Source organism: Marmota marmota, unplaced genomic scaffold (genome assembly GCF_001458135.2).
Source record: "Marmota marmota marmota unplaced genomic scaffold, marMar, whole genome shotgun sequence".
Classification (NCBI taxonomy): domain Eukaryota; kingdom Metazoa; phylum Chordata; class Mammalia; order Rodentia; family Sciuridae; genus Marmota; species Marmota marmota.
The window spans coordinates 5,641,357-5,668,751 of record NW_026000249.1 but is presented as its reverse complement, the minus strand read 5'-3'; the positions used below and the strand labels follow the sequence as shown (position 1 = coordinate 5,668,751).

General features: G+C 35.2%; 1 protein-coding gene across 7 annotated transcripts; it reads left to right on the top strand.

The window, feature by feature from the left end:
- Ap1s2 (adaptor related protein complex 1 subunit sigma 2) lies at positions 1 to 27,254 on the top strand. 7 transcript variants are annotated; one of them, XR_007344789.1, is made up of 7 exons: positions 2 to 151; positions 2,342 to 2,520; positions 10,309 to 10,417; positions 11,001 to 11,138; positions 14,626 to 14,720; positions 25,996 to 26,004; positions 26,679 to 26,810. XR_007344789.1 is itself a non-coding variant. In XM_048796488.1 (6 exons), exons 2-6 carry the CDS (start codon positions 2,342 to 2,344, stop codon positions 26,724 to 26,726), a joined length of 483 nt encoding a protein of 160 aa, XP_048652445.1. In that variant the 5' UTR covers positions 2 to 151; the 3' UTR covers positions 26,727 to 27,254. The 7 variants fall into 7 exon arrangements, 5 of the variants coding, with proteins under 5 accessions (XP_048652446.1, XP_048652445.1, XP_015343541.1 ...); XR_001503774.2 differs by lacking the exon at positions 25,996 to 26,004 and having other exon boundaries at positions 26,679 to 27,254; XM_048796488.1 differs by lacking the exon at positions 14,626 to 14,720 and having other exon boundaries at positions 26,679 to 27,254.
- The last annotated feature ends 141 nt before the right edge of the window (positions 27,255 to 27,395 follow it).

Sequence of the window (27,395 nt, the reverse complement as noted above, 5' to 3'; positions counted from 1 at the left end):
TTCCCTCGCTGCTTAAGCCTGCCCTCCTCCAAGCGGGTCCCCTCCCCACAGCACCACGGCTTCTTTTCCTCAGCAAGGCGACAGGGGCTTCCCCTCAGCCGCCGCCGCCCCCGCCGGCCGAGCTCCGCCGCGTCCGCGGCCAGCGGCCGCCGTAAGTCCCGAGGGACAATTGGAGGTGCTGGGGATGGGAAGAGGGAGGGATGGCTGGGCGCGCCCCCCGCCGCCCCGCGCACGCCCCGACGACCCCACCCCGCGCCCGCCTGGCCCGCCACTGGGGCGCCGCGCCCCGCAACTCACTTCTCTCCACGTCCGCGCCCCGCACACTACTCTGCGCTGCGTTTGGATGCGGGGGCCAGTCCTAGGCTCCGCGGGGGCCCCGCGGCACCTGTGGTTCGAGAATCGACTCAAGTTTTGCGGGGCGTTTTGGGGAGGGGCCGGGGGCGGCGGCGGCCGCGGACTCTTGGCGCCCCCTGCGCGGCGGCGGATGCCATTGTCTGCACCGCTCCTTGCCTGTCACCTCGCCCGTGCTTGGTCAGTGATGGAGTGTGGCCCCGGGAGTGGGGGTGGCATCGGAGACGGCGGGACCCAAGGAACGCTGGACCCAAGCCCACTCCAGGGTTGAGCCCATTGTTTTTGACACCAGTCTCGAGGAATTGTAGTGCCCTGTGATTTGTGGCAAAAATCAGAGCATTGGTTTTTAAAGAGAGGAAAAGGAATACTTGTGCCTTGCTGCCAGGTTTCGCCCCATGTTAGCGCATGATTTATTTTAAGGGGGATACATTGTTTCTTCGTCCGACAAAGTGCTGGGGCGGTTACAGGACCCTGCTACAGACAGCCGGGAACCCATACTGTATTTTTCGAAAGCAAACGCCCACCCCTCCTGGCTACCAGGATCTGTGAACACAGGGTCCATTCTTGTCCAAGTTTTGGTAACGGGTTTGCATAACTGCAGTTGATGCTTCACTTGCTGTCCCTTCGAATGCCGCTATCTTCAGGACTTATATGGGAGGCACTTTGATACCACTGAATAAATATCTGTGTGTCTTGTGCTATGGAAGCTTTTTAAGTAGAGTAATAAGCTAATTTTAACTTTAATAAAGTTAAATTGCCAAGTCATAAATTTCCAGGTATCTTGATGCCTTTTTGCATTATCGCAAAAAAGCAGCAATAATTTCTTATTGGAATTTAGATCCCATTTTATTCTGTTGGTTGTGTAAATTCCCCCTCCCCAGGTTCAAATTCAAGATGGTGTGGTGAATATTAAGAGTCAAGGCTTGAATCTTACTCTCAGTGGCACTGTTAAAGGCACTTATAAAGGTTAAAAAAAAAATGAATACCTATCTGAATCCTACCTTTAAATAAACTTTGTAGAAACAATACTTACCGTTTGTAGTTAAGATAACCAGTTGAATTTAAAAAATCTTGGCTTTAAAAGAAAATGTACACCGATCAACAGACTTGCAAGTTTCAAATAAATCCATACAAATTAGTTTAAGTATAAAATATACTAGAATTTGGCATCTACTTCATCTGTAAACGCTATTTTTTGTTTTAAATGAAGTATTTCATGTATTGTCCGAGGATGTATAACTCTTATTTTTATCCTTTTTAAGGTTTGCATTCTCTTCCATAATATTAATAACTCAGTTCTTAATTGTGTACGTGTTTGTGGTTTTTTTGTTTTTTTTTTAATGAGAAGAAAACATAAACTTCAAATCAGGCTTTTATTAGGAAAAATATATTTATGCGATCCTTTTTTTAGTTAATATTTTAGATCATTATTTTGCTTAAAATATGCTAGCATAAATTGAAGAGAGCATTCTAAATGATAAGCAGTTTGTCTGCAAGTAATTCAGCCTGGAACTAGAATGGCCTCGGGGTGAAAAACAGTAGATCTCCTGTTTATTCCGAATGTACCTAAACCAATTGATGTCTATAGTTCTCTTTTGATGCATGGTAAGGCAGTGTGGAATGTATAGTATGGGTAGAAAATCGTTTCTTAAATTACCAGAGCTATCTTTCTCTTAAAAATTTCACTCCGTCTTATTACTTGTTTTTCTTTTTATACACACGTTTCCCTCCAAAGATAATGTGGTGAATATCGTATATGGTCACATATATGTGGGTCAAGGTGGGATGGGAAGGGAAGATTTGCATCTAAGTAGTAAGATCTTTCTAAAATAATTTTCTGCTATTTTAACTGGCATAAACATATTGATGACTGCTAATCATTTGTCAGTTAAACACCTATCCCTCAAAGGTTCTCTGAGAAACATGTAATCTTATAACTATTGACTCAAAGTATTGCATTTAATATTGATTTTCTTATTTATTTTAACAGATGCAGTTTATGTTGCTTTTTAGTCGTCAGGGAAAGCTTCGACTGCAGAAATGGTATGTCCCACTGTCAGACAAAGAGAAGAAAAAGATCACAAGAGAACTTGTTCAAACCGTTTTAGCACGGAAACCTAAAATGTGCAGCTTCCTTGAGTGGCGAGATCTGAAGATTGTTTATAAAAGGTATAATTTTTAATTATCAGAAAGGTGGGATAGCAGAATGAAATGATAGGTCTTTTTTTGGGGGGGGGGGGTGGGTACAGGGGATTGAACCCAGGGGTGCTTTACCATTGAGCTACATCCCCAGTCCTTTTTATATTTTATTTTGAAACAGTGTCTCATCAAGTCACTAAGGCTCACCTCAAACTTGTGGTCCTCCTGGCAGTCTCATTGGGATTACAGGTGTGCATCACTGCACCTGGCATTGGTCATTTGTAATAGGGAAGTTGCAGACTTTTGAGCAATAACATTTATAAGTAATGATCAATAAATATTTAAATGAAATAGGTTTAAAGGAAAGCTTTTTATTTTAAGATAACTGCTGTTTTAATGAGTTACCCAGGCCAAAATGATACATAGGGAAATCATCTTTAAACTAATTATATAATTAAAGACATAAATGATTAGTCATACTCAACCATCTTTTCAGGAAAATTCAGTGAATTCAGGGGCAAAAAGAATCAGTATTTTAAATTACATGAGTAATTCTCTGCATTTAGGCAAGCATAGATGAGAGTCTAATTCCCATGAATCTTTATAAAATAATGACTAATATTTAACATGCCTTGTATCCAACTGTTAGAATCTTATAAACATCTTGGCTACATATAGACTTTTGCAATTATACAGATGTCTAAAAATTTTATGTATGTATAGGATCTGTTTGTTAATAGTATTTATTAATTTGAATTACACTTGTTGCTGTGGTGAAGGTGTTCTTAGATATGATAGATAATTTTGCCAAAGATAGGTTTCTTAAAATTTGGTAATTTTTTTTACACTGATATTTTAAAAAATGCTTTATATCTTTATTTTACTGGTATCTGAAGAAACTCTTTTGAGTATCTTAAATTTTTAGGATTGTTCTAAACAGGTTTAATGAAATATAATTTATTTTTTTACAGAGTATATTTTAAAGGAACATTATTTGCTTCTTCCCCATTTCTGTTCCCTTTTGAATAATTTACTGAATTTAACATTAAAACATTTCTGCATATAAAAAAATTCTCTTGTATGGGGAGTATACAGTGAAGTAACAGTATGGAATGCCATGAGGGTAGAAGAGAAGTCTGTTTTTTCTCTTTTATACTCCAAGTGTGGATGGTTTTTTGTTTGTTTGTTTCATTTTGTGTGTGGAGGGGTGGGTGGCAGGGAAGGAAGTGGCCATTGTAGGACAAAGCGAGTTTCTTAAATACTGTAGACTTCTTTTTATTTCACAATGAATTTAATCATTTAATCATGTTTGGGTGATTTTTGTATAGTGTTGGGTTTATAGTTGTTGAGAAAAGATTTTAGAAAAATCATAGCACTTGAGATCTGGGAGATATCTTAGAATAATCTAGTCAAGTACTTTTTTATTTTTTAAGCTTTTTGACCCAGGGATAGAGTCTTAAATAAAACAAGCAGAAATGGAACTGCTCTTGTGAAATCACAGGTATCCCATCACCCTGCTCACTTGGCCTCTACTCTTTGCACAGGAAACCGAGCTGAATTTGAAAAATAATGATATTGATCAAATTTCTATTGTATTAAAACAATATATTTGGGAAAAGTGACTTGTTGGAGGTCATATGCTGCTGGGGGTGGGGGGTGCAATTTAAATTTCAAGTATGGAGGCAAAGCTTTTAAATAGGAGTGAAAAAAGATTAGGTGAGCTTTTTTTAAGAGATTGAAGAATGACAAAGGGTGGGGGGAGGACAGGGACTGAAACTGGTACCTGCAGGATCTGTAGGAGACTGCATAATAATAAAGTCCTGAACCCAGAGGCTTGTAAAGGAGAGCTCTTACCTAGGGAAGTTTTATCAGACTTGGTCACACCTAGAAGTGGGGAGGACTGCCAAGGAATGGGAGAAGTGGGGTGATCTTCACATTTCTAATTTGGCTGATGGGATGAATGGTAAATTAGAGAACCCAGCTAATTTTTAGACAAGTTGGTTTTGAAATGTCTCACTTTCTGGTGGGTTGTGTTGAGCATAGGCATGGAATTCTGGGGAAACTTAGACGAAAAGTGTTACATATCCATCCTTCAAGTGGCAGGCATAGGGTAAGTATTAGGTCAGTAAAGTCAGGGAAGCAGAGTGAATTTCAAGAGTAAGATCAACTAATGCCAGATGTCACATAAAATTCAATGAAGGTGAAGAAAGAATCTGGTAGATTTTGTAGTAAGCACTTTATAAAATTGCCCTCTGCCAGAACATTTTGAGTGGAGTAGTAGAGACAGAACTCTTGATGTAATGGGGAAAGAGTGAAGAGGTAGAGTAATTTAAATAGCACATGGAGACTATTTTGGGGAGCTTTGCTGTGAGAGAGGTGGTAACCACCCCTAGACATAGGAGTTGGGGACAGGATTGAAAAAAGGTGTGAGAGGCTTAAGCTTATTTTTAGATAGGGGAAGGAGTCCCCCGTGTGGAGGAGGAAAATACCAGCAAGGGACTCAAGCCTATGAATGGAATAAAGGAATAAAAGGAATAAAGGAAAGAACTGGTTGGTGTTCCTATGCGTTCCACTCAGCCTGTCCCTATTGGGCCACTTCTTTTTCTTAAAGTTATAAAGAATATTTAACCTGACTTTAATATTTAGATCAATACTCCCTTAAGTAAAAGGTGAGCTTAACAAAAAACAAACAAACAAACAAACAAAAAAACGTAGCTTTATTGAAATAATCATGTACAAAACATGGATTTTTTTTTTTTAAAGAGAGAGAGAGAGAGATTGAGAAAGAGAGAATTTTAATATTTATTTATTTTTTTTAGTTTTCGGCGGACACAACATCTTTGTTTGTATGTGGTGCTGAGGATCGAACCCGGGCCGCACGCATGCCAGGCGAGCGCGCTACCACTTGAGCCACATCCCCAGCCCCAAAACATGGAATTTATAATCTGTTTTTCTATATACTCCCCCATTTCATCTTCTTACCACCTCATATATTTTTGTTGATATTATCAGGTGATTTGATTTCATTGCTCTACCTGGATGAAAAAGCCTTTTAAACCAGAGAATTACTGCTTAGCTCCTGAGAAATTCTGAACAGGCACTTTTTTTTTCTTTTTTTTTTTGTATTAGTGATTTAACCCCTCGCTTTGCACTAGCACTCTGCCACTGAGCCATGTCTGCAGCACCACCAACCGTTTTATTTATTTTTTTTAATTTTTTTTTACCTTGAGACAGGGTCTCTTTAAGTTGCTCAGGCTGGCCTGGCACTTGCAATCCTCCTGCTCCAGCCTCCAGAGTAGCTAGATTTATAGGTATGCATCGCCATGCATTGTTGTTCAATTGCTGTTCAAACAGCTCTTTTGCTGTTCATATCAGCAGGGGTTTTTTATGTCCTTTTTGTTAAATTGGGCCATACACATTCTTCATTCCAAGTGTTTGGCATATAGATTTCCCTTTGGGGAGGGGAGCTGTAGGGGAGATAAGGAAAATATAGCTGAAAAGACAGACTGAAAATCTGAGGACCTGAATTGTCCATTTGTGCTATTAGCTAGTTTTGTGACTTTAAGCAAGTCACTTTGCCTCTGTTTCCTCATCCCTAAAATAGATACTCTTAAAGATCTCTTGAAGACAGAATATTGTATGTTTCTGATTCCTATTTTATGCAGCACTTTATAAAAGAGACATTGGATTAGTCTTCTTAAATTAATTTAAAAATATGTTCATGCATTACTAGCTTGAGAATTTGTTAAAGGGTACTTATTGATTTTCTTTACTAACAAAAGAATTCTTAATGACATACTAGTGGGTATTGAGAATAGTTTAGCTACATTCACCCATAGTCAGCTGATAATTTAGCTGACTGCAGAGAAGTCATGTGTTTGAATATAAGAATAGGCACTTTCAGATGTTCTCTGAGTGCCAGTAATTAGAGTAAGCCTTAATCCACCGTACTAAAAATAACCAAACATACCTTTCTTCTTACTAGTCTATTATTAATTTCACTTCAGATTTAGACTTACAAATATGTACTAAGAGAACAAAATGAGCTCATTATTGAATTTTAAAAAATGTTTTTTTTTTCAAACCAATTGGATTTTAAAAATAGGGAAAACACTTCAGGTTTTCTTGGTAATCTTTTACTAAAATCAGTATGACATTTTTTAGTTCTCTCCTTTGAAGCTCTTAAAATACTGCTTTGAGCATAGTTTAATTTTTACCAGGTGCAGGTTTATTTTAATACGATTGCTGGCTATGGTTTTTAATGTAAAATTCGGCTGTGGGGTCAAATTGCTGTACCCAAGCCTGGATCTCCTATAAACTCAAGCAATAATAGTATCTCTGGTAAGGTAGTGAAGATTAAAATGGTAAAATATGCGGAAGCCTTAGCTAACATTTAGTGCCTCATTTAGAGTGAGGACTCGAGTTTGGAGCCAGACTTCTGTTTCTTCCTTCTTTAAACTTTCTGAAAAGGCTTATGATCCTGATAGCTTTCTGTTCATCTGAAAAAAAGAATTTATTAAATTTTGTGTGTGTGTGTGTGTGTGTGCGCGCGCACACACTTGCTGGGGATGGAACCCGTGGCGTTGTGCATGCAAAGTAAACACTCTACCAACTGAGCTACATCCCCAGCCCAAGAATTTATTAATTTGACAGCTTCTTTTACATTCTTTTTTTAAAAAATATTTATTTTTTAGTTGTAAATGGACTTAATATCTTTATTTTATTTTTAATGTGGTGCTGAGGATCGAACCCAGTGCCTCACACGTACTAGGTGAGCACTCTACCACTGAGCCACAATCCCAGCCCTCTTTTGCATTCTTTCTTTTTAAAGAATTTTTTTTTAAATATTTATTTTTTTTTAGTTTTCGGCGGACACAACATCTTTGTTTGTATGTGGTGCTGAGGATCGAACCCGGGCCGCACGCATGCCAGGCGAGCGCGCTACTGCTTGAGCCACATCCCCAGCCCCTCTCTTTTGCATTCTTAATGAAAGTAAACATTTAGAAGGCCAGGGATATATTTCAGTGATAGAACACTTGCCTTGAATGCACAAGGCCCTGGGTTTGATCCCCAGTACCCAAACAAAAATTTTTTAGATAGTGTTGGTGGGACTTGTTCCTCTTTTTAAAAATATTCAATAGCTGGGTGTGATGGCACATATCTGTAACCCTAGAGGTTCCAGATATTGAGGGTAGATGGATGGAAAGTTTGGGGCCAGACTTTATTGAGACCCTCTGTCTAAAAAAAAAAAAAGAGGTGGGAATGTAGCTCAGGGATAAAGAGCCTCTGGGTTCTATCCCTATTACCAAAAAACATTATTGATTGGTGTTTAAATTCATGCTTCTGAATGATTTCTATAATTTCAGACCTTTGACTCATATTTAAGTAAATAAGGATCTTAAGTATTTGTAAGAGGCAGTACTGTAGATAAGGAGTAACGATGGTGCAGCCATTAGATTATATAACACCAGCATTGAGGAAATCTTGAAAATAAGGAATTTTACTCGAAATTATTAGTAAATGCTGTGTAATAGGATTATTTGGTATTCTGTTCACGTCAGCTAGCATAGCTTGTTTTAATGTACCATTTTTATGTGAGTCCTTTTAATCTTTAGTTTTTTCTTTTTCTTTTTTTTTTTTTTTTTAAGCTTTATTTTTATATGGTGCTGAGGATTGAACCCAGTGCCTCATGCATGGTAGGCGAGTGCTCTACCTCTGAGCCACAACCCCAGCCCCTTTAGTTTTCTTAATTCAGGGAATGTTATTTATCATTTCTGTGAATTTCTCCAAATTCAAAATTCTACTAAAGAGCATGGATTAGGAAGAACTTAGAGTTGGAATATTCCTTTGCTTTTTGAACAGATGATCAAAAACAGGGTAATGATGGGAAAGAGAGACATCATTTGTTAAAGTTGGAAGCCATGCCTTGTTATGTCTTCATGATTGATTCCCTTCAGGATGATAAACAAATACATTCAGATGCCTACTTTATGTGACTACGGGAGACCCACCATTTTAAATAGCTTTCAGAAAATGGAAGTTAGGTAGAAGTTAGGACATGCAAAAAGACATGATGTAAGACAGACGTTATTACCCTATATACATGTGTGATTACACTAGTCGTGTGACTATACCATGTATAGCTAGAGGAATAAGAAGTTGTGCTCCATTTGTGTACAATGTGTCAAAATTAGTTCTGTCATGAATAACTCATTAAAACAAATTTAAAAAATAAATTGGAAAAAATGAAGACATGATACGTATGACAAAGGAGTCTAGTGAAAGGGTTAAGGACCTGGAGTTAAGGAGGGAGACCAGTTTCTTGTCACAGTAGTTTTCTGGGCTTCATTGATTGTTGGGTTTTTTTGTGTGTGATCAAAGATGATAGTACTTGCTGTTGAAAAGATCCAATAAGGGGCTGGGATTGTGGCTCAGCGGTAGAGCGCTCGCCTAGCATGTGTAAGGGCCTGGGTTCAATCCTCAGCACCACATAAAAATAAATAAAATAAAGATATTGTGTCCAACTACAACTAAAAAATAAATATTAAAAAAAAGAAAAGATCCAATAAGATAAAATGGTTTTGATAATATTGAAATTAGTAGTGTTGTGTAAATAATAGGTTGTTTTTATACTGAGCCAGGGACTCATTGAATCTTAAAACTGAAGTTGTGTATGTTTTCTCTATATTATTTCACATTATACTATAAGCAGTAATTGCCTGTCATATTTTCTAAAAAATAATAAGTGCTCCTCATTGAAAAGTACAATCTAAACTGAGACTTGTTTAGAATATCTTAGGTTTTTATTTTCTTTCCTTTCAAAAGCTTTAAGTACACTTAAACCATTTTGAAATGTTCATTTAATCCTCCCTAAAGGACTTGTTATGCCTCAAGGTAAGTGTGTTTTTTTGGGATCAGGCATAACCCAGTTCCATGTGCCAGAATCCTGATTCGGAGGAGAGTAAGTGTCCCAGCCTTATTCTGTCTTCTCCGGTAAAGAATCTCCTCTTTAATTCAACAGTGTGGAAGTGGGAAAATTTGAGGATGAGTCTCAAGTTTCCCTTAAGTAATAAGAACTTTCTGTTCTATTTTTCAAACTTCTATAATAACTTGGAGCTGTCATTCTTTTTTTGTGGGGTGGACATTATTCCACAATCCTAGAAACCTCCTTTAATAAGGCTATTCTGTGCTATTAGAGGATAACAGTGGTTACAATTGCCTATAGTGATGAGAGGTTGTGACAAGAAGAGGGTCTTCAGGTTCTGTACTATTCTGTTCTGGGTGCTGGTACATAAATGGGTTCACTTTGAAAACTCATCGAGCTTTTATGGCTTGAGATCTTCTCTGTGTATATATTATGCTTCAGTAAAATGTCCAAGGCAATGACCTCATCTGACAATATCTTCAATAAGTCCTTCAGTTGAAAGATCTGTATTACTTGCTGTTTACTTGTAGTTTGAATTAATCCCGGTGTATTTTGCTCTAATTTAGTAGATTTTGTAGTCAGTAAAACCTGGGTCAACTGTTTTCAAATGTTCATAAAAAGGATCCTGAAAGGACAAAGAGCAAAATCAGTTACTCTTTCTAGATGGTATGATTTTAGTGGTTTTTTTTTTTTTCTTTTTGCCTGCCTGTGGTTTTCAAAATATCTCATGCATTTATTACTTTTGTAGTCTAGGAGAAAAAAATTCTGTACTGTTGTAAGAAAAGAAATAAACATGCTTATAGCATGAGACCTTCCACAATAGAATATGAAAATATATTTAGAAAACATGATTATAGGGGTAACTTTTTTTCCACATTTGTTTTTTGTTATAGATATGCTAGTCTGTATTTTTGCTGCGCTATTGAGGATCAGGACAATGAACTAATTACCCTGGAAATAATTCATCGTTATGTGGAATTACTTGACAAGTATTTTGGCAGTGTGAGTATTTATTTTAGGAAATTGAATACCATCTCTCTCCTTTTTTAAAAAAAAATAATCTTTTTCTTAACAAGTTTATTATTTGCATATATTGGGGATTACAGGGAGAAAGCAATAATAACTTTTTCTCAGTTTGTCTACTCAGTTAACTTACAGGGTCATTGGCCATACAGATCTACTCATTTAATTATGATGGTTACAATGAGTTTTAAAATAGTACAATAGAAAGGACTTTGACTGCAAACATTAATATCATGGTAGTGCTTAGTGCAGAATTCAGATTTGGTTAGCAGTTTAATCACATAACCCAGGAAATAAGTATTTAAAGATCAGTTTTAGGAGCAGAAAATTACTAAGTTGCTCATATTGAGAGTATGCAGAGACATGTCTTATTTATCTTGTATGCATTGTTTTTTCAAGTACTTTAAAATTTGAAAATTATGCTTACTTAAATTAATGATGCTTAGTCAATGTGATTGCTATTTTTAGAAAGTTAAAATTGATTCACTTTGGTCAGATTTCTTTGGCTTGCTTAAGTTTTAACAGTTTGAGGGATTTTGTTTGTATTGTTTTTGTTTTTCAGGTGTGTGAACTTGATATCATCTTTAATTTCGAGAAGGCTTATTTTATTTTGGATGAGTTTCTTTTGGGAGGGGAAGTTCAGGAAACATCCAAGAAAAATGTCCTTAAAGCAATTGAGCAGGCTGATCTACTACAGGAGGTAAGTCACTTGTTTTCCTGACTAGGCACTAGCATGTTTTGCTCTTGCTAGGGAAGTCTCAGTCATCCTTCTTAGAGTTTCAGTAGTTACCCAGAGCATGCTTGGCATGTATTATCCATGTGCAGTTTATTGATTGAAATATGTGTCAGTCACATCAACTCAGTTATCTATGGATGGATGGTTCACTTTAGAGATGGTCTGTTGGTCAAGCTTATTTTTGATGGCCCAGTTTTGGACCCTACTAGGACAGACTATTATAAAAAGAGAAAATATTGGCTAAACCTTACAGCAAGTTGAGAACTCTCCATCCATTGTTTTGAATTACTTAAGACAACCAACCTCCTTTTTAATTGGGAGTTGACTGTGAGATTACAGCATTTTCATTCCAAATTGGTTCATATTTTCACCTCATATCCATTAAGTACAAATGTAGCCAAGCAAGTGGTAGGGATTTCCAATTAGACTTTTTGTAGAACCCTCTAGTTTTATATTAATAAAGCTAAAAAGTATTCATACTTTGCTTTTCTTAAATAGCAAACCATGTTCTATAAATCTACTGTTTTCTCATCTTACCTCCATATTCCAGAACCATAATAACCCCCTTCCCTTTTTAATTACTTCAGTCATCCTGGGGTAACCATGCATGTATTTGATACTTATGTACTTTCTGTTTCTGAAATTTAAAATTTCATGTTGATATAAGTCTACCTTTTTAAAAAAATTTAATGATAGCTTAATTCAGGTACTAAATGGAATTATGCCTTAGAGCCAATTGTGGTTTTTATCATATAGAAAGTTTATAACTTAAGAAAGGGTCAGTAAATAGAAAAAAACAATGTAGTGTGTTTTCATTAAGGCAGTTGTTAAGTGTGTGTATATGTACGTATATATAAAAAGTTGAATTTTTTTGATTCACAGGTGTATTTTACAGAAGCATTGAAAGTATGGTTTTATATTTCTAGCTTATATTAGCCCCTCATTGTGCATTACACATGTATTTGTCAGTTCTTGCTTTTTTTCAGTTACTAAAGGAGACTTTAAATTCAGTTTTTTAGCATTTCTATTTTTACAGAAATGGCAAGCTTTAAGGTAATGAAATGAGAGAAGATTTACTCTCTTTCTCCATTATAATTTCTTTACTATTGGCCTCTGGAGAGGAGGGAAATACTAGGGAAATCTACTGCAACACTTAGTGGTAGGGGTTGTTGAAAGCTGAGGTGACAACAGTGCCTTGTGCACCTAATTATCTTGTAGTTATCAAAAGAATAGTTAGGGTACCTGCAAAAGTGAAGAATTTGTCGGCAGTCCTCATACCGTCTGCTGTTCAGTAGTAGAATGAGAACAGACCCTTTTCCTTCTGTGTACAGTTTGCCACAGTGATTATATTTGGAGATTTTTATTTTTAGCATCAGGTGTGCTGACTATAAGCATATATTATATGGTTGTAAAATTGGTTTTAAAGTTAGTACTTTCTTATTTTGCTGCTCACTAAACAAACTTTTAAATATTAGGTAGAATCCAGGATGAGGAATTGGGAATTTTTCATATTTGTCTTTTTCCTTGGTCACTTTTGTATTTCATTATTATGGACCTATATTCTGTTCTATCAAAACCTGGTATTTCTTCCAAGTTTTTCATCATTTTCTGATTAATTACATTTGCTTTAAACATTTAAAACATTTTGAAAGTTGTTGAAGTTCAGCTTCTTACTTTTAATGTTTTCCTTAGATGTTTAAGGCACTGATATCTCCTTGTGCCTGGATTATTATTTTTTTAATATTTATTTTTTAGTTGTAGATGGACACAATACCTTTATTTTACTTATTTATTTTTATGTGGTGCTGAGGATCGAGCCCAGGGCTTTGCATGTGCTAGCCGAGCGCTCTACCACTAAGCCACAGTCCCAGCCCTGGATTATTTTTTAAATGATACTGGGAAATTTTATAATATATGACAATGATGCTATGTTTAGCTTATAGTACTTAATATACTAGGAGATAAAAGCATTACTATAGGAGTATAATTCCTAATATAAATGCCATCTTTAGCCTCTTAGTCTGGGGATTTTTGTTGTTCATACTATCAGTGGTTAGAAATTTTTATTGACTATGTAGATATAAATAATATTTTTCAAATTATTTCTTGTTAGATTTATCAAAATGCTTAAATTTATGTTACCTATTTTGGTTTTGCTGTTTGGGGGTGTAGTATTCAATTAGTCAGTGTCATGAAGTGAATTTACTTCCAAAATTGTAAATATGGCTGTACGATACTTTATTCAGCCTTAAGTTTGTAGCAGAAGTTCTGATTATTTTAACCTAATTTTTAAAAAGTATTTATTTTTTTAGTTATAGGTGTACACAATGTCTTTATTTTACTTTCTGTGGTGCTGAGGATCGAACCCAGTGCCTCACTTATGCCAGGCACTCCCTCTACCTCTGAGCCACAACCCCAGCTCTTAATCTAATTTTGTATGCATTGTGATTTTTCTGTTTAGTGTCAGGTCTTTTATTTGGGTTATTTCTAAGCTCTAAATCTTTCAACTTCAAATGAACTTATATCTGTTGGGCTTAAAGATAAATGAAATCACAGAATGATTTTGGTTTTTAGTTCTTTTTTAGCTTGTAAGATGTTTCTATCCTTAAGAATTAGATTTACCCAATTTATATGAATGTTACATAATTTAGATAGTCTTTCATCTTATAGGCAAACAGGACAGATTGTCATTGGCTCAAGTAGGTTGTCAGCATAAACATTAATAAGAATAAAACAAATGCATATTTAAATAATAATTGCTAAAATATCAGCATAAGTAATCAAAGAATAATGTTACCTTTTTCATTGTGGTTAATTACTTAGTAAACAAGGGATCATTTTTGGCATTTGTAGACTGAACTCTGTGCTTGTTCTTTTGGTATTCGGTTGTGTGAATACACGATTAGATTTTGGGGGGAAGCCTGGAAATTGGCCCATTTTCCAATTTTTAATGTTTGTTGGGAGTTTAAACATTTCATCTTAACATGCCACTGGTACTAAAGTTGACTCTTAAATTATTAAAGTATAACTTGTTGTGGTTGCTAAATTGGTAATTTATATATATATATATATATATATATATATATATATATATGTATGTATATATGTATATATTGTTTTAGTTGTCAAAGACCTTTATTTTATTTATTTATTTTTTATGTGGTGCTGAGAATTGAACCCAGTGCCTCACACATGCTAGGCAAGCACTCTACCACTGAGCTACAACCCCAGCCCTATTGATAGATATTCTTTACAATGTTCGGAGTAACCACCCCCATACACATATATATTTAAGCCAGATTTTGGGGGGGGTGAAGTGGAGTATGATGATGCAGTTGGATTTATTTTATAAACACATACATGTATAATGACAAAGGAAATAATAGCATGGCATTTTTTTCTGTAAAAAATCAGCCACTTACCAGTTTTTCTCTGCTCCTTAATTTTATAGAGCCAGAATGAAGAATGGGGAGGTTTGTCTGAGGATATCTTATGATAAAGAGCAGTCTAAGGCTTTAGTCCCTTTGACCCCCAACTTATTTATTGGTAACTACTAAATTTACCATTTTGTGGCATGGATAAAATGGGGTGCTATGCAAACACTGTTGCACGTGAGATGATTTAAAGTCCTTGCTTGATCTGTGAAGATCAAATAGTTAAATACTGGGCATTGGGCTTTAACCCTCAGCATTAGATGCATGATGGTGTTGATCAGCGCTTTGAGATGTGTGGAACTTTCTTTTTTATACTAACAGCATCGTTTTGAAATTTGTGGTGGTTTTTCTTTTGAGCTTTGTTTGCTGTTGGTATCGTTTCTCACTGAAGTAATCTGCAATGGAAAATAAGTGAGGTACCAAAAGCAAGCATTATTATACTCATGAATTTGCTTCTACTTCAAGATGATCCACTTTATGAATAGATTTACTGGATTTGCAGATGTTTATCTGCCTCATTTAGAAAGTGGTACTCTATGGAGAATTACTGCTGCTAAAATTGATTTGTTTTAGTGCTGGGGGCTGCATGATATGTCTTAGTACTATGCTGTATCTGTGAAAGTAATAATTAATAAATCTGTGGGACTGCATAAAATGGAAAGGTAAGAATCTTAGGATAAAAAGTGATTTCTTTAAAAAAATGAGGCTTTTGTAACTTAAAATTATTTTAAGTAAATAAGGACTTTTTGAAGGATAACATTATACCTTTTAAATGAAGATATGAGTTATCTTAAAAATTACACCTTGCTAATTAAGAATATTGGGGCAGGTTAGTCAAACTCAAGAATATCTTAGTTGTTTTAAAAGAGGTAGATGCTTTCAAATATATATAATAATGCCATTTAACAGCAAAAAGTATTTTGATACAAATCCTCCTAGGATTTGTGTAGTATTGGACAACCTAAGACAGGCAGGGTCCCTAAGCCACATGCTTGGTATTTAATTAAACAGAAGGGGGGAGATGCTGAGAGCCACAGCAGAGTCAGAATGGCCCCTGGCATTTTGCCAGAAGTAATGGTTGAGAGGCGAGCCATTAAGATGATGCTGGATTGATTCAATTGTATATTAGACCTTTACTGTCCACCTCAGGGCTCCCGCTACTTTGGAGTTCTCCCGAGGATTGCCTGGGGAGTTCAAGTTGGTGGGGGAAGTTCCAGGAGAGGGAGTTCCTGTTGGTGTGTGGTGTGTCCCGAGAAGGCCGTGTGGGTGGCCTTCGGGGAGTTCGGAAATAAAGTTTGTTCCTGCTTGAGTGGCTCTGACTTGTGCCCAGCCAGACTGCGGCAGATTTGCTTTAATAAGACAAACTCCTGAAATTCCTTTGTAATTATTGCTATTTATGTTAAAAGTTTTAAGCTTAAACCTCTTTCTTTTAAATTGGGCAAAAAATTAACAAAGCTATAGTCTTTTATGCCATCATATTTTAATTTTTCATATGTAATCTTAATTGGGGTCTACCAGAACCAATTGGTTACATTGATTCTTGAGATGGACAATCCAGAAGGGGGAATATACAGAAGGCAGAATAAATCTTGCCTTTTACTTTTCTTTTTTTGTAATGGGGATTGAACCCAGGGAACTTTAGCATTGAGCTACATCCCCGGCCTTTTTTATTTTGAGACAGGGTCTTGCTAAGTTGCTGAGGCTGGCCTCAGACTTGTGATCCTCTTGCCTCAGCCTCCTAAGTCATTGGAATATTCCATGTTTGTCTCCACACCTGGTTTACTTTTAGTAAGAAACACTTTGGCTAGTGTCCTTGGTTACTTGTTTCCATGTTGTAATCATTTTGTAGTATGTGATTTTTAGCCCTTTTCCTTTGTCTGATTTTCAGAATTTTAAGAATTATCCTCCCTGCTGTTTCTTTTCTAGCTTATTGTGAATCACTTCTTATTACTTTGGGCTATTTGTAATGATGTAAAGTTGGAATAACTTTGATCAAGTAAATTTGATCTTCAAATGTTTTTGACAAGAACCCACAGTAATACATTTTTATATCATAATAGTACATAACTATAAAAAATTATTGAATAATACTCTGGTTTCTTCTTTTGTAATCTCTCATTTTCTATTATATTCTATTTTTCTGTGTTTGAATGTTTATCCTGACTTACTAAATTGATTTCATGAGCCATAGGGTTGGGACCTGGAAAAAACACATTCCAAAAGGGTCAGTGGTGATTTTCTTTTTTTTTAATTGAATAGTACTTTCTGAAAAATTTAGATTTGAATTTTTTCTCTGACATTATAATTTCTTTTGTTTCCTCTGTTGCCTTTTTTAAAGTTAATTTCCATTATAGAAAAATGAGCAAATATAGGCAAACACAATTGAATATATAATCTTATCCCACCAACCAGATTAATTCAGTGGCTCTTCTCTGGTGGAGGTTGGGCATTTGTGCTCTCCCAAGGTCCGTTGAACTATGTGGACATACTTGTCACAACTGGTAGTACATTATTACTGATTTCTAGTAAGTAAAGAATATGGACACTGCTCACTATTTTGCAGTGCACAGGACAGACCCCCTAGCCCCCCAGAACCAGAACCAAGAATTATCCAATCCCAGTGTCAGTTCTGTCCAGGTTGAGAAAACCTGGTTTAATTTGACACCATGGAAGAAAAATCCCATTTACATTTATAGACTGCTACATTGTTTCAGTATTATACATAGTCCATAGTATAAATAACTGGCTAAGACATTAATCAAAAATGGAAAAGGAAGAGAAGAGAAAAAACCCTAAAAATTATGAAAGAAGAATATATGTGCTAAAAAACACATAAATGCCTATAAAAGTTATTCACCCAAATTATCTTTACTTGATAACCAGTGACTGGGAAGATAATCTGTGGTTGACTTTAGAACCTGTCCCACAGCAAGGCTTGTAGGATGTCACTATATAATCTAATTTCCTCAACAACAACCAAATCTGTTCACTTCTATTAAGGCAATTGAATTTTTATGTGGAAACAAAATTGAGTCTACCCTGCAGGCAGGCAGAACACTTTTGAATTTTCTGCCCATTTCCCCATCTACCTTAGGGATTTGATTATTTCTTAAAGAAGAATAGATTAAATGACCAGAATTTATACATATAGACTTTTCTTTTGTTGCGTAGTTAGACTTTTTGTTATTGTTCTTTTACATCCTCTTAGCCTTAAACAGTTTACTTAGTAAAGGTATTTTAGAGTTTGTGATTCCAAGAAAATTTTTTGTTTAGAAAGCCCTGATTGAATTTAGGTCATTTCAAGGCAAATACAATACAGGTAAACTAGAATAAGCTTAAAATATTTCTTTATAGTCTAAAATTATATTTGATAAGCTAATTTTTCTACCTTTTTTATTTAAAAAGTACAGTTAACTGCCAGAGAAAGTAATTTGTCCTTAGTATTTTATAGCTAACAGGTTTTAAACCAGCATCTATAAGCTAACTAACTCTCATCATTATTTTCAAGACAAATGTAATAGAAATAGATGAACAGCACAACGGAAAAAGATAGCAAGGACATGAATAAGTAATTCACAAATAAAAGAAAAGGAAATGCAAATTAAAATATCAAGGAGACCTTTGTTTCTTCTTGGATTTGCAAGATAGACACTCTGGTGCCTCCTTGTGAGCACTTAACTTGTATTTTGTTTTGGAGGATTACTTTGGAGATATATATTAATGACTAAAAGCACACTATGCCATTTGACCCATTACTTACACTTCCAAGAATTTTATTCAGTGGAAATATACAAATGCATCAAGACGTGGCTCAGATATTAGATCATCGGAATGTACTCAAATGTCCATCAGTGGGAAATAGGTTAAAAAAATCACAACACAGTCATACATGAAGCTGCTATCATAGCTGTAAAAGAAATGAGATCATAGCTGAGTATTGCGGTGCACACTTGTAATTCCAGCAACTCAGGAGGCTGAGGCAGGAGGATTGCAAGTTCCAGGCCAGCCTCAGCAATTTAGCAAGATCCTATCTGAAAATAAAAAGGGCTGGGGATGTAACTCAGTGGTAGAGCACACCTGAGTTCCATCCCCAGGTATCCCCCCCCCCCAAAAAAAAACAACTTCAAGACCAAATTTTCTGTGTAATATGGAAAGATACTAAAGGTATATCAAGTGAGGAAAAACAAAATCTATTAGAGGATAATGACTAACTTAAATGTTACCTCTGAAAATGTTTAAAAAAAGTTAGAACTTTTTTAAAAATAAAAATAATGCTCCTGGGGCTGGGGTTGTGGCTCAACAGTAGAGTGCTTGCCTAGCACGTGCAAGGCCCTGGGTTTGATCTTCAACACCACATAAAAACAAATGAATAAAATGAAGGTATTGTGTCCAACTACAACTAAAAAATAAATATTAAAAAAAATTCTCCTGTGTGAATGAAAGAGTACACATTGTGTTGCTTCAGATAGTACAACTAGAGCAGAATTTACTAAAATAAAGCTTTAGCATATAAAGTACTTGTCTGCTCTTGGCCATTTTAGACAGTAACCATCTGGAGCAACCACATAGATCTTGCCTCTCATTGCCTAATAGTGTTAAAAAAAAATCACTAGACTTTCTCAGTAATTCACAAATGCTCATGAAATAAGACTGACACCATGAGCCCTATCATTTAAAAGGTGCCTTATAAAGTGTTCCCAGTTCTTCTCTTTTTAAATTCATTGCTCAAAATAGATCTTAGTGACATTAGATACTCTCTGGCCCTTTGGGGCTTTAACCCATATAATAGGGTTCCAGAGTTGAACATAATGACTTTGCATGCTTTGCTACATAGTTCAATTAGGGGGATTAAAAAGGGCCATTGTGTCTTGAACATGAAGGACAAAGGATACAATAGTATCGTATAAATAATAAGTGAAGAAGCCCCTATACCAAAAATCTGCAGTAGATCAATAACTTGAAAATATACTTATTTATATTTGCTTTTCATTATATGTAAATTATTTCTTTTACCACCTTATATACTAGAATTAGGAGACTAGTCATTCAGCTTGGGTGTTAAGTACCATTAGTTTACTTCAGCGCTTCTCATCTCAGCAAGACTTAAGCCTGCAGATAATTGCTAGTTTACCAGTATTCATTATCGCTTCCCAGTTGGCTTTCCATGTGAGTCATAGCCTAGTATGGTGGATATCTAGGAAATTGAATGGTAAATGGGGTCGGGCTTTTCTTAGGAAGGTAGGCATTTTTTGGAGAACAGGTGCAATTTGATTCCTCTCTGTTGTTTGTCAGCCTACACTTCCCACTACATCTGGTCCTTTTTGTACAGGATTGAGAATAAAATTATTCTTAGTGCAGAGGAAAGAAAAGATGCATGTATATAAAGGAGAAGGAGCTGATGGAAAGAATGGTGGCAAATAGGGATAAAGGGGAAAATGGACTGTTTGGGGAGGGAGAATAGGAATGGAATTAAAAGCATTGTTCTTGGACAAGAAGAGTCCTTATGAGGAAATAACGGGGTAAAGGTGTAGGGTTTTTTTTTTCCCCTTTATGAGTTGCATAAACAAAATTGAGAAAGTTGTTTTCTTGCCATGAGAGATGACACTGACATCATCTAGAGGAGAATGGTTGTGACTGGGGAGAAGGAGAAGGGTAGATGAAGTCAGTGTGGAGGGTTGGCAGTAGACTTAGGGTGCAAATTAGTGATGGGCAAAGGATTGCCCAGGATTGAAGGCCTATTTCAGGTTGAAAATAATACATTTGTGATCTTTATTCAAAAATTGTTTCGTCACAACCATTCTGTTCTTTATTCCTACTTAATTTAGTGTATTGAAAAGCTCATAGTTTGCTGAGTAGTGTACATGACTATTTCCAAAGGCACCCATGGGAACCGCAAGACAGTAGGCCTAGTCTGCATAGGGTCCCCTGTGTGCTGTGACATACTTTATTGTCAACCTCCCTAATCTTAATTGATTTTTATGTGACTCAAAAGATATAGTATGAAGGCACAGAATACTGCAGTTTATATTGAACCCACTATATTTTATTTGTATGCAAGAGGAAAAAATATTCTTGGTTAATTATTGGCATGTCTGTAGCATTTAGCTGAAATCAACTTCATGTTAACTGGTCATTAAGGTATTTACTTAGAGCAGAACTTTGTCAGACCCTGGCATTCAGAAATGGGAAATTATTTAAAACACATTATCCCAACTTAAAAGTGATAAAAGAATGCTATTTCTTATACCAACATTTCTTTTTGTGCTATTATTTTAGAGTTTCTTTTCCATTTTTCTCCCCTGGCCCATGCCTTACCCCCTTCTGGGGATTGAACCAGGGCTATGCACATACTAGGCAAGGATTTCTTTCTTTTTGAAGAATGTTTTTCCAATGAAGATGGGTTTCTCCCTATGGAGAGTATTCTTCACAATTGATGAATGCTAATTTCTTGTTTAGAGTACAGTAATTGGATCATTGGCTGTGAAGAATAGTTTGGCTTATCATCACCCCTTTCCTTTTCTAAAGGTAGTAAAAGATCTATCAGATAAATGAGTGATGGAAATGCTTGGGGCAGTCATATTTCAGAATTGTTCATATAGAACTTTTGTTCTCATTTAGGAAGTCTTCTGTGGGGGAGAAATGACTCCATACTCAGCCCTATTTGGGAAGCCACCTTTTTCTTTTAAGGGGCATAAAACTCTTCATAGTTGGTTTTTAGATGATGTGATATAAAATTAAGAGAGAAAACCAAAACATTAAAAACTATATAATATAAAGGCAAAGAACTGGTATTTAGGTGAAGGTTATTTGACAGACTTAAACTTTTCTTGTTCTCTCTCCAGAAAACAGAGACTATGTATCACAGCAAGAGTTTCATTGGGTGTAAGAAAGCGTACTAGAATACGTGCTGGAGTTCTGACATGCATCAAAATGTAGTAGGATATGTGAATTCAGTTTGTAATTATAATTTTGTTAAGTGTGTTATTTATATTTTAGCATTACTTGGAAAGTCTCAATTATATAAATCCTAAAGGATGGTCCCAATTTTTAAACAAATGTTTTCATAGGGAATTTTGCTCTGATAATGATCTATCATTGGGGCTTACGATTTATTTTTCATTGAAAAAAATAGGTATTCATTAAATACCGTGAATTTCCATGCCACTGGTACACAAGTAGAATTTCCCTATGAAAACGAAAGCTTCAGTAAGGAAGTATTTGGGATGTAATTTATTATTAACACTATTATTTTAATTGCTTGCTATTTCATTTTACTATATATTCTGAGTGGGGAAAAAAGGGACAGCTGTCTCTTCAAAAATGTTTAGAAATTATCTGAGAATTAAAATATAACTGGCTTTTCTTCTTAGATACTTTTTATTTACGGTTGTATAAGTTTAGGAATCTGTTACTTTTTTAATACTTTCCACGCATTTGTAGCCTAATAATTCAGAGTTCCAACTTGAATAAATACTAAAAGGAGGAGACTTTCAAAACACATAAGAAGTTTTAAACTTTTTAGAGTCATAAACTTCTGGTGGGGGTAGAATCACTTTAAGAGTCTAAAGGGTAAAGAGCTCTCTTCCTAGGAAAATAGACACAGAATTTTGCCTCTAATTTCAGGGAATTTTTGGAGGCCCAGGACATCTCTCTGGGACACTCTAGGGTCAGTTTAAGACCCCACCTCAGGTTACCTTTTCCCCTTGTTGATGTGAGAAACATCTTGTTATATAAGTTTTTAGGCATAGATATGTAACAAATCTGTTTGAAGGGTTCTTTAAAAGTCTATTTTGAAGATGTTTTAAAAATTAATATCCTTAGTCTCAAAGTTGCATTCTTTGGATTTTTTGTCTTTGTAGCTGAGTGAATATTTAAAAAAAGCCTTTATTGCTACTTAAAATACCATATGGTTGACTACTTTTCCCTTTGCTTGGGGAAGATTTTCCTCTGGGATCTCTGCTTGATATAATAAAATCCTGATGAACTCAAGACACTGTGAAAGGAAGTATTCTAATTGAATTTTCAGTTAACTAAGAACTGACCAAATGTCTTACACTGGAAATCTTTTCAGAGTTATTAGTAAATACAGTACTGTAGGATTTTGTAGGATGACAGTCATCATTTTGTTCATCATACAAAGTTAAAAGATGAATCTGAATGCCTGGGCATTGTTTAAGAAGTTAAATGTTCAACCATAAACCAAAGAACAAAAGCAAACAAAAACTTAAGTTTTAGGCAACTTTACTGTGAACTAAATGTTCTAGAAATCTGATTGTGTCTGTATCAGTTTGTGTACTGTGTATAAGAATATATGCATTTCTCTTGTAGCCACGTCATGAATATTTTAATGTCCCTGTGTACTAAATGACTACTCATCGAGTATGCAGAATTTCACAGAGGAAATAGAGAGCTGATATACTTATGAAAGAAAATATCCTCAGCTTGCTGACTATCTTGTAAAAATAATAGAACATTTCAGAACCAGTACCATTACAATTGTATTTTTTCCTGTTTGCATTCCTCTTTCCTGTTTTATTTCATTCTATATATGATCTTGATATAACTTATTCCTGTTCACAACTGATTTAAATTCTTCTGACAAAGTATGATCTGTGAATGTTTTGAGTAATATTTCATCTTCAACACATGCATGTTACTATTAATGAACCATATGTGATTAATCTTATAAGAGGAAAACATGGCAATCATTATTGTTTACCAAAGAGACTATGGCTGAATTACTCTGTCAAAATAAGCAGTGCCATAATATTTAGTTGTTCAGTCTTCAATTGTTGAAGGGGGGAAAAAAAAAACTATAGTGTGATTGTCTTGCAGACTGAGTTAAAATGTTCTAATGTATCACATAAAAGGGTATGTGGAAATAATACAATAAAATAAAATTAATCTGTACTAGTATATAATATTTAAAGTTAAAACATTCAGTTAAGAAATTTTGTAGTGCCACATTTATTGAATCACATTTGTGTGATATAATGATATTGAACTATCAGAAAGCTGTGTCAGAAAAGTCTCTTCTGCACTATTGCTCAGTGGAAAGCCCTTTCCAAGTATTAATACTGAGCTAATTTATATAGTTCAAAAATTCCAATACTGTTCAATACTTAAAGTTTATATTTTACTATTAATAGTTTTCTAATATATTAAGTCTTCATTTAAATATGTAGTGCTTTGTTAATTATGGCTTTATATTTCTGAATACTAAAATTTTTAACATTGATCATTGTACATGCTTTTAATAAAACATGTAGCATATTTTATCATCAAAGGAAAAGTACCAAATCATTCATTATTTTAATCTAGAGAATTTAAAGACTGAGTTAAGTAAGTTTTCATTACACAATAACTTCAGATGATACTCAAACTAGTTTATCACTGAAAGAAAACCTACCAGGAAACTTTGTATTAGGCAAGTAACAAATCAGTTATTTCCATTCTTACCATTCTTGCTGTAATACACTACATTTGAAGCACTGGGAAACATTGATCTTTCATTTCCATTTTTTTTCCCCCTTCATCCCGCCCCCTGCCCTGCAACATGTTATTCATCTGGTTTTAATGCTGCATAAATATGCATTGTCTCATGCCTGTTTGCTTTGGATGCTGTGTGCTGAGCTGTAACAAGATGTTGCTTTTGTTATCTGTATACAGCTGCTTGCTTGAAATCAGTAGATTCTGAAATAGCTTTTCTTGCATGTCTAAAATAAAAGTATTGCATGTACTTTGTCTCATGTGGATGACTTTTTTCTTCTCCACCCCTTTTGATAAGATAATGTTTTATATTTTCATTTTTCCAGGTAATTTTTAAAATTGTGGTAAAAACACATAATGTAGAGTTTATTTTAAAGGTTACAGTTCAATAGTGTCAAGTATATTCACATTGTTGTGCAACAAATCTCCAGAACTTCTTCATCTTGCAAAACTGAAACTCTAGACTCATCAATCCACCACTCCCTACATCCCTCTCCACAAAACCATTGTACTTTGTTTCTATGAATTTGACTTTAGATAATAGTTTTTCTAGGTAATGTTGAGCTATGATTTCAGTGTGAACACGTGAAAAGTACATTTTATATTTTAAACATAATTTGTAAAATATTCTACTTGTACAACTTGAAAAGATTAAAATATGTAAATGAAACTAGGCCTCTTAGAAAGAACAAATACACTAAGTAATTCATATTCAAAAAGCAATCTGACTCTCTTCAGGAAATGCTATATGAGACTATAAGCAATGAGCAAGTGTGGTATGGGTGTGTGTGACTGGCTTCAGGGAATAGTTTTGGGCCATTTTTACATGGACAAGCTGGGAATGTAAACTGTATAGAATTGAGTGTAGGCATCCTTTAATAACATTGAAGGTCCATCACTTCCATCAGACTTTCTTCAAAAACTTAACGTGCAAATTTCAAGAGAATACTATGAAGAACTTTTCTGTACACACATCCCTCAGCTTCAGCAACCATCAATTTAATATTGTTTGCTCTAGCACAGCTCCCCCTATTTTTGCCTCAGTATTTGAGAGCAAGCCCTCTCCATCCTGTCATTTCATCTTGAATACTTTAGAAGGTATCTCCAACAGATAAAGTACTATTCCCAACAAAATCAACAGTAAGTGATCCTAATATCTTTTGCCTGCCTGTTTTTTCTGCTTATCTGAGAAATGTCTTTTTATAACCGATTTAAGACTAGATTCCAATCAAGGCCCACATTGTATCTGGTTGATGCATCAGACTTAAGTCTGTTTTAATTCTTCACAAGCCTACTTTTTATCCCCCTGCCATCTTTTTTTTTGAACCAGGGTATTTATGCCATAAAATTTCTTCCATTCTGTATTTGGCTCGTTTTATTCTTGTGTCAATGTTTTACTTGTTCTCTTATCCTTCATCTATATTTTTATTTAGATCTGTAACCTGATTAGATTGAAGTTCAGTCTTAAGAGGGCAAGCATGCTCCATAGATTAGACTGCCTTTTTAAAAAGGCCTTTTTTCACTCGAGCTAATTTTTACTCATTTCTAGTACTACACAAACGTGCTGACAAGTCATCATATGAACTTTATATAATTGGTTTATAGTACTTCAATATAGCACTGAATGCTAAATACCTTTATTTAGATTTTAGTTACGTAATGACATTATCAGCTAACATTTTTTGAGCACTTTCTATACACCAGGCACTGAGCCTTAAACTCATTTACTCTCAACATGAAGGTAAGTACCATTCTTCTTGTTTTCCAACTATGGAAGCAGACTGTAGAATCTTATGTATGATTATACCATGAAGTGCCTTACATACAATTAAATCTAATGTTCTAAAGATTTTTGATTTAATGTTTTCTTTCCTTGTTTTGTGCTGTACCACGAATAGGATGCAAAAGTAAGTTTATTCATTATTAGATACTAAAAATTTACAGTTATCCTCTTAAAATATTGTGTGACCTTTTAATTACAAAATTGATAATAATACCTGAAAGTTGACCTACTTGGTCCTTTTTTATGCCCCTTTGGAAAATTTTGAAGTACTTTTTCTACATATGGCTGCTTTGTCTACCTTTAACATTTAAAAACAAGTATTGGTTGTTACATAAGACAAAGAGTCTTTAGTTCCAGAGTGTTTTTTCAGTATGTGACAAAAAAGCATGGAAAACACTAGGTGAAGCATTGTAGGAACTCAGGACTTGGTGGGGGCGGGTCCTGCTTTTTATTTGAATTATAAAAGTAAGTTAATCTTTCCTGTATATGATTGAGTAGCAGCAATTTCATACATTGCCAGTGAGCTTCCATTGAGCTTGACTGCTTTTTGTGTTATGGCAACAGTACCGAGCACATTAGTATGTAATCAGTTGGTATTTAATGAATGCCGAGAACATCCTGTGGTCGCCAATGATATGGGCATAAATCCCTAGATAACCACTGGCTGTCACTAGTAGAATGCTTCTGTAACACTGAATTTCTTCTGTAAAATGTGCATGCCCTTTATGTCAGTTTTTCACATTTTTAAGACTCCCTCCCTGGATCTGCTTACCAGAGTCTCACGTTTTTCCTCCACAGGAAGCTGAGACCCCACGTAGTGTTCTTGAAGAAATTGGACTGACATAACTCTCCTCCCTTGTTGATGACTTCTTGTGGCATTTCACACACTGTAGATGGTCACTGCCTTCATGTCCATGTTAGCTAATGGTGTAAGATGATGTCTTGTCAGTATTACTGTTTTGCTAAGCTGCTTCATTCAGGCCTACATTTTTTTTTAAAGGGAACTTTGATCAATTGAATGAAAAGGGACTTAAATTTGGATTAGAAATATGCATAAAGTACTTTTCTTGGATTTCTCAAATTTATAGGTCTATTTCTCATAACTGATTATGTGCATATATGAAAATGACACATCTCTGTACAAGCAATATCTATCAAACAATTCGGCAGTGTACATTTGTTAATTACTGTACTTGACAAAGGAAGGTTAAATTATAATGTGAAACCTGGTTTTACGAAACCAAAGATGAGTGCAGCATTTCCGTATATATGGTAAAAATAAGGGAATCAACATGTCACATATTGAATGAATGAAAATTTAATTGTTGAAACTTAAACAAAAACAAATTTATACCAAAGAACCCTATTGGACACTACATACCTTAAAATAAAGGGAATACAGATTATTTTAGATGACTAAATTGGAAGATGTCATTTAAAATTAATAACTAAGCATTCTGAATGAATGGGACAAGGAACAAAGATTGCTTTATAATAGCACATAATTTTTAAGGC

Bases quoted from the DNA above. Each gene is read 5' to 3' on its own strand.
- Ap1s2 (XM_048796488.1), top strand. From the start codon at position 2,342: ATGCAGTTTATGTTGCTTTTTAGTCGTCAGGGAAAGCTTCGACTGCAG. The intron at 2,521-10,308 runs GTATAATTTTTA...TTTTTGTTATAG, and splicing joins CTGAAGATTGTTTATAAAAG to ATATGCTAGTCTGTATTTTT. The intron at 10,418-11,000 runs GTGAGTATTTAT...TTTGTTTTTCAG, and splicing joins TTGACAAGTATTTTGGCAGT to GTGTGTGAACTTGATATCAT.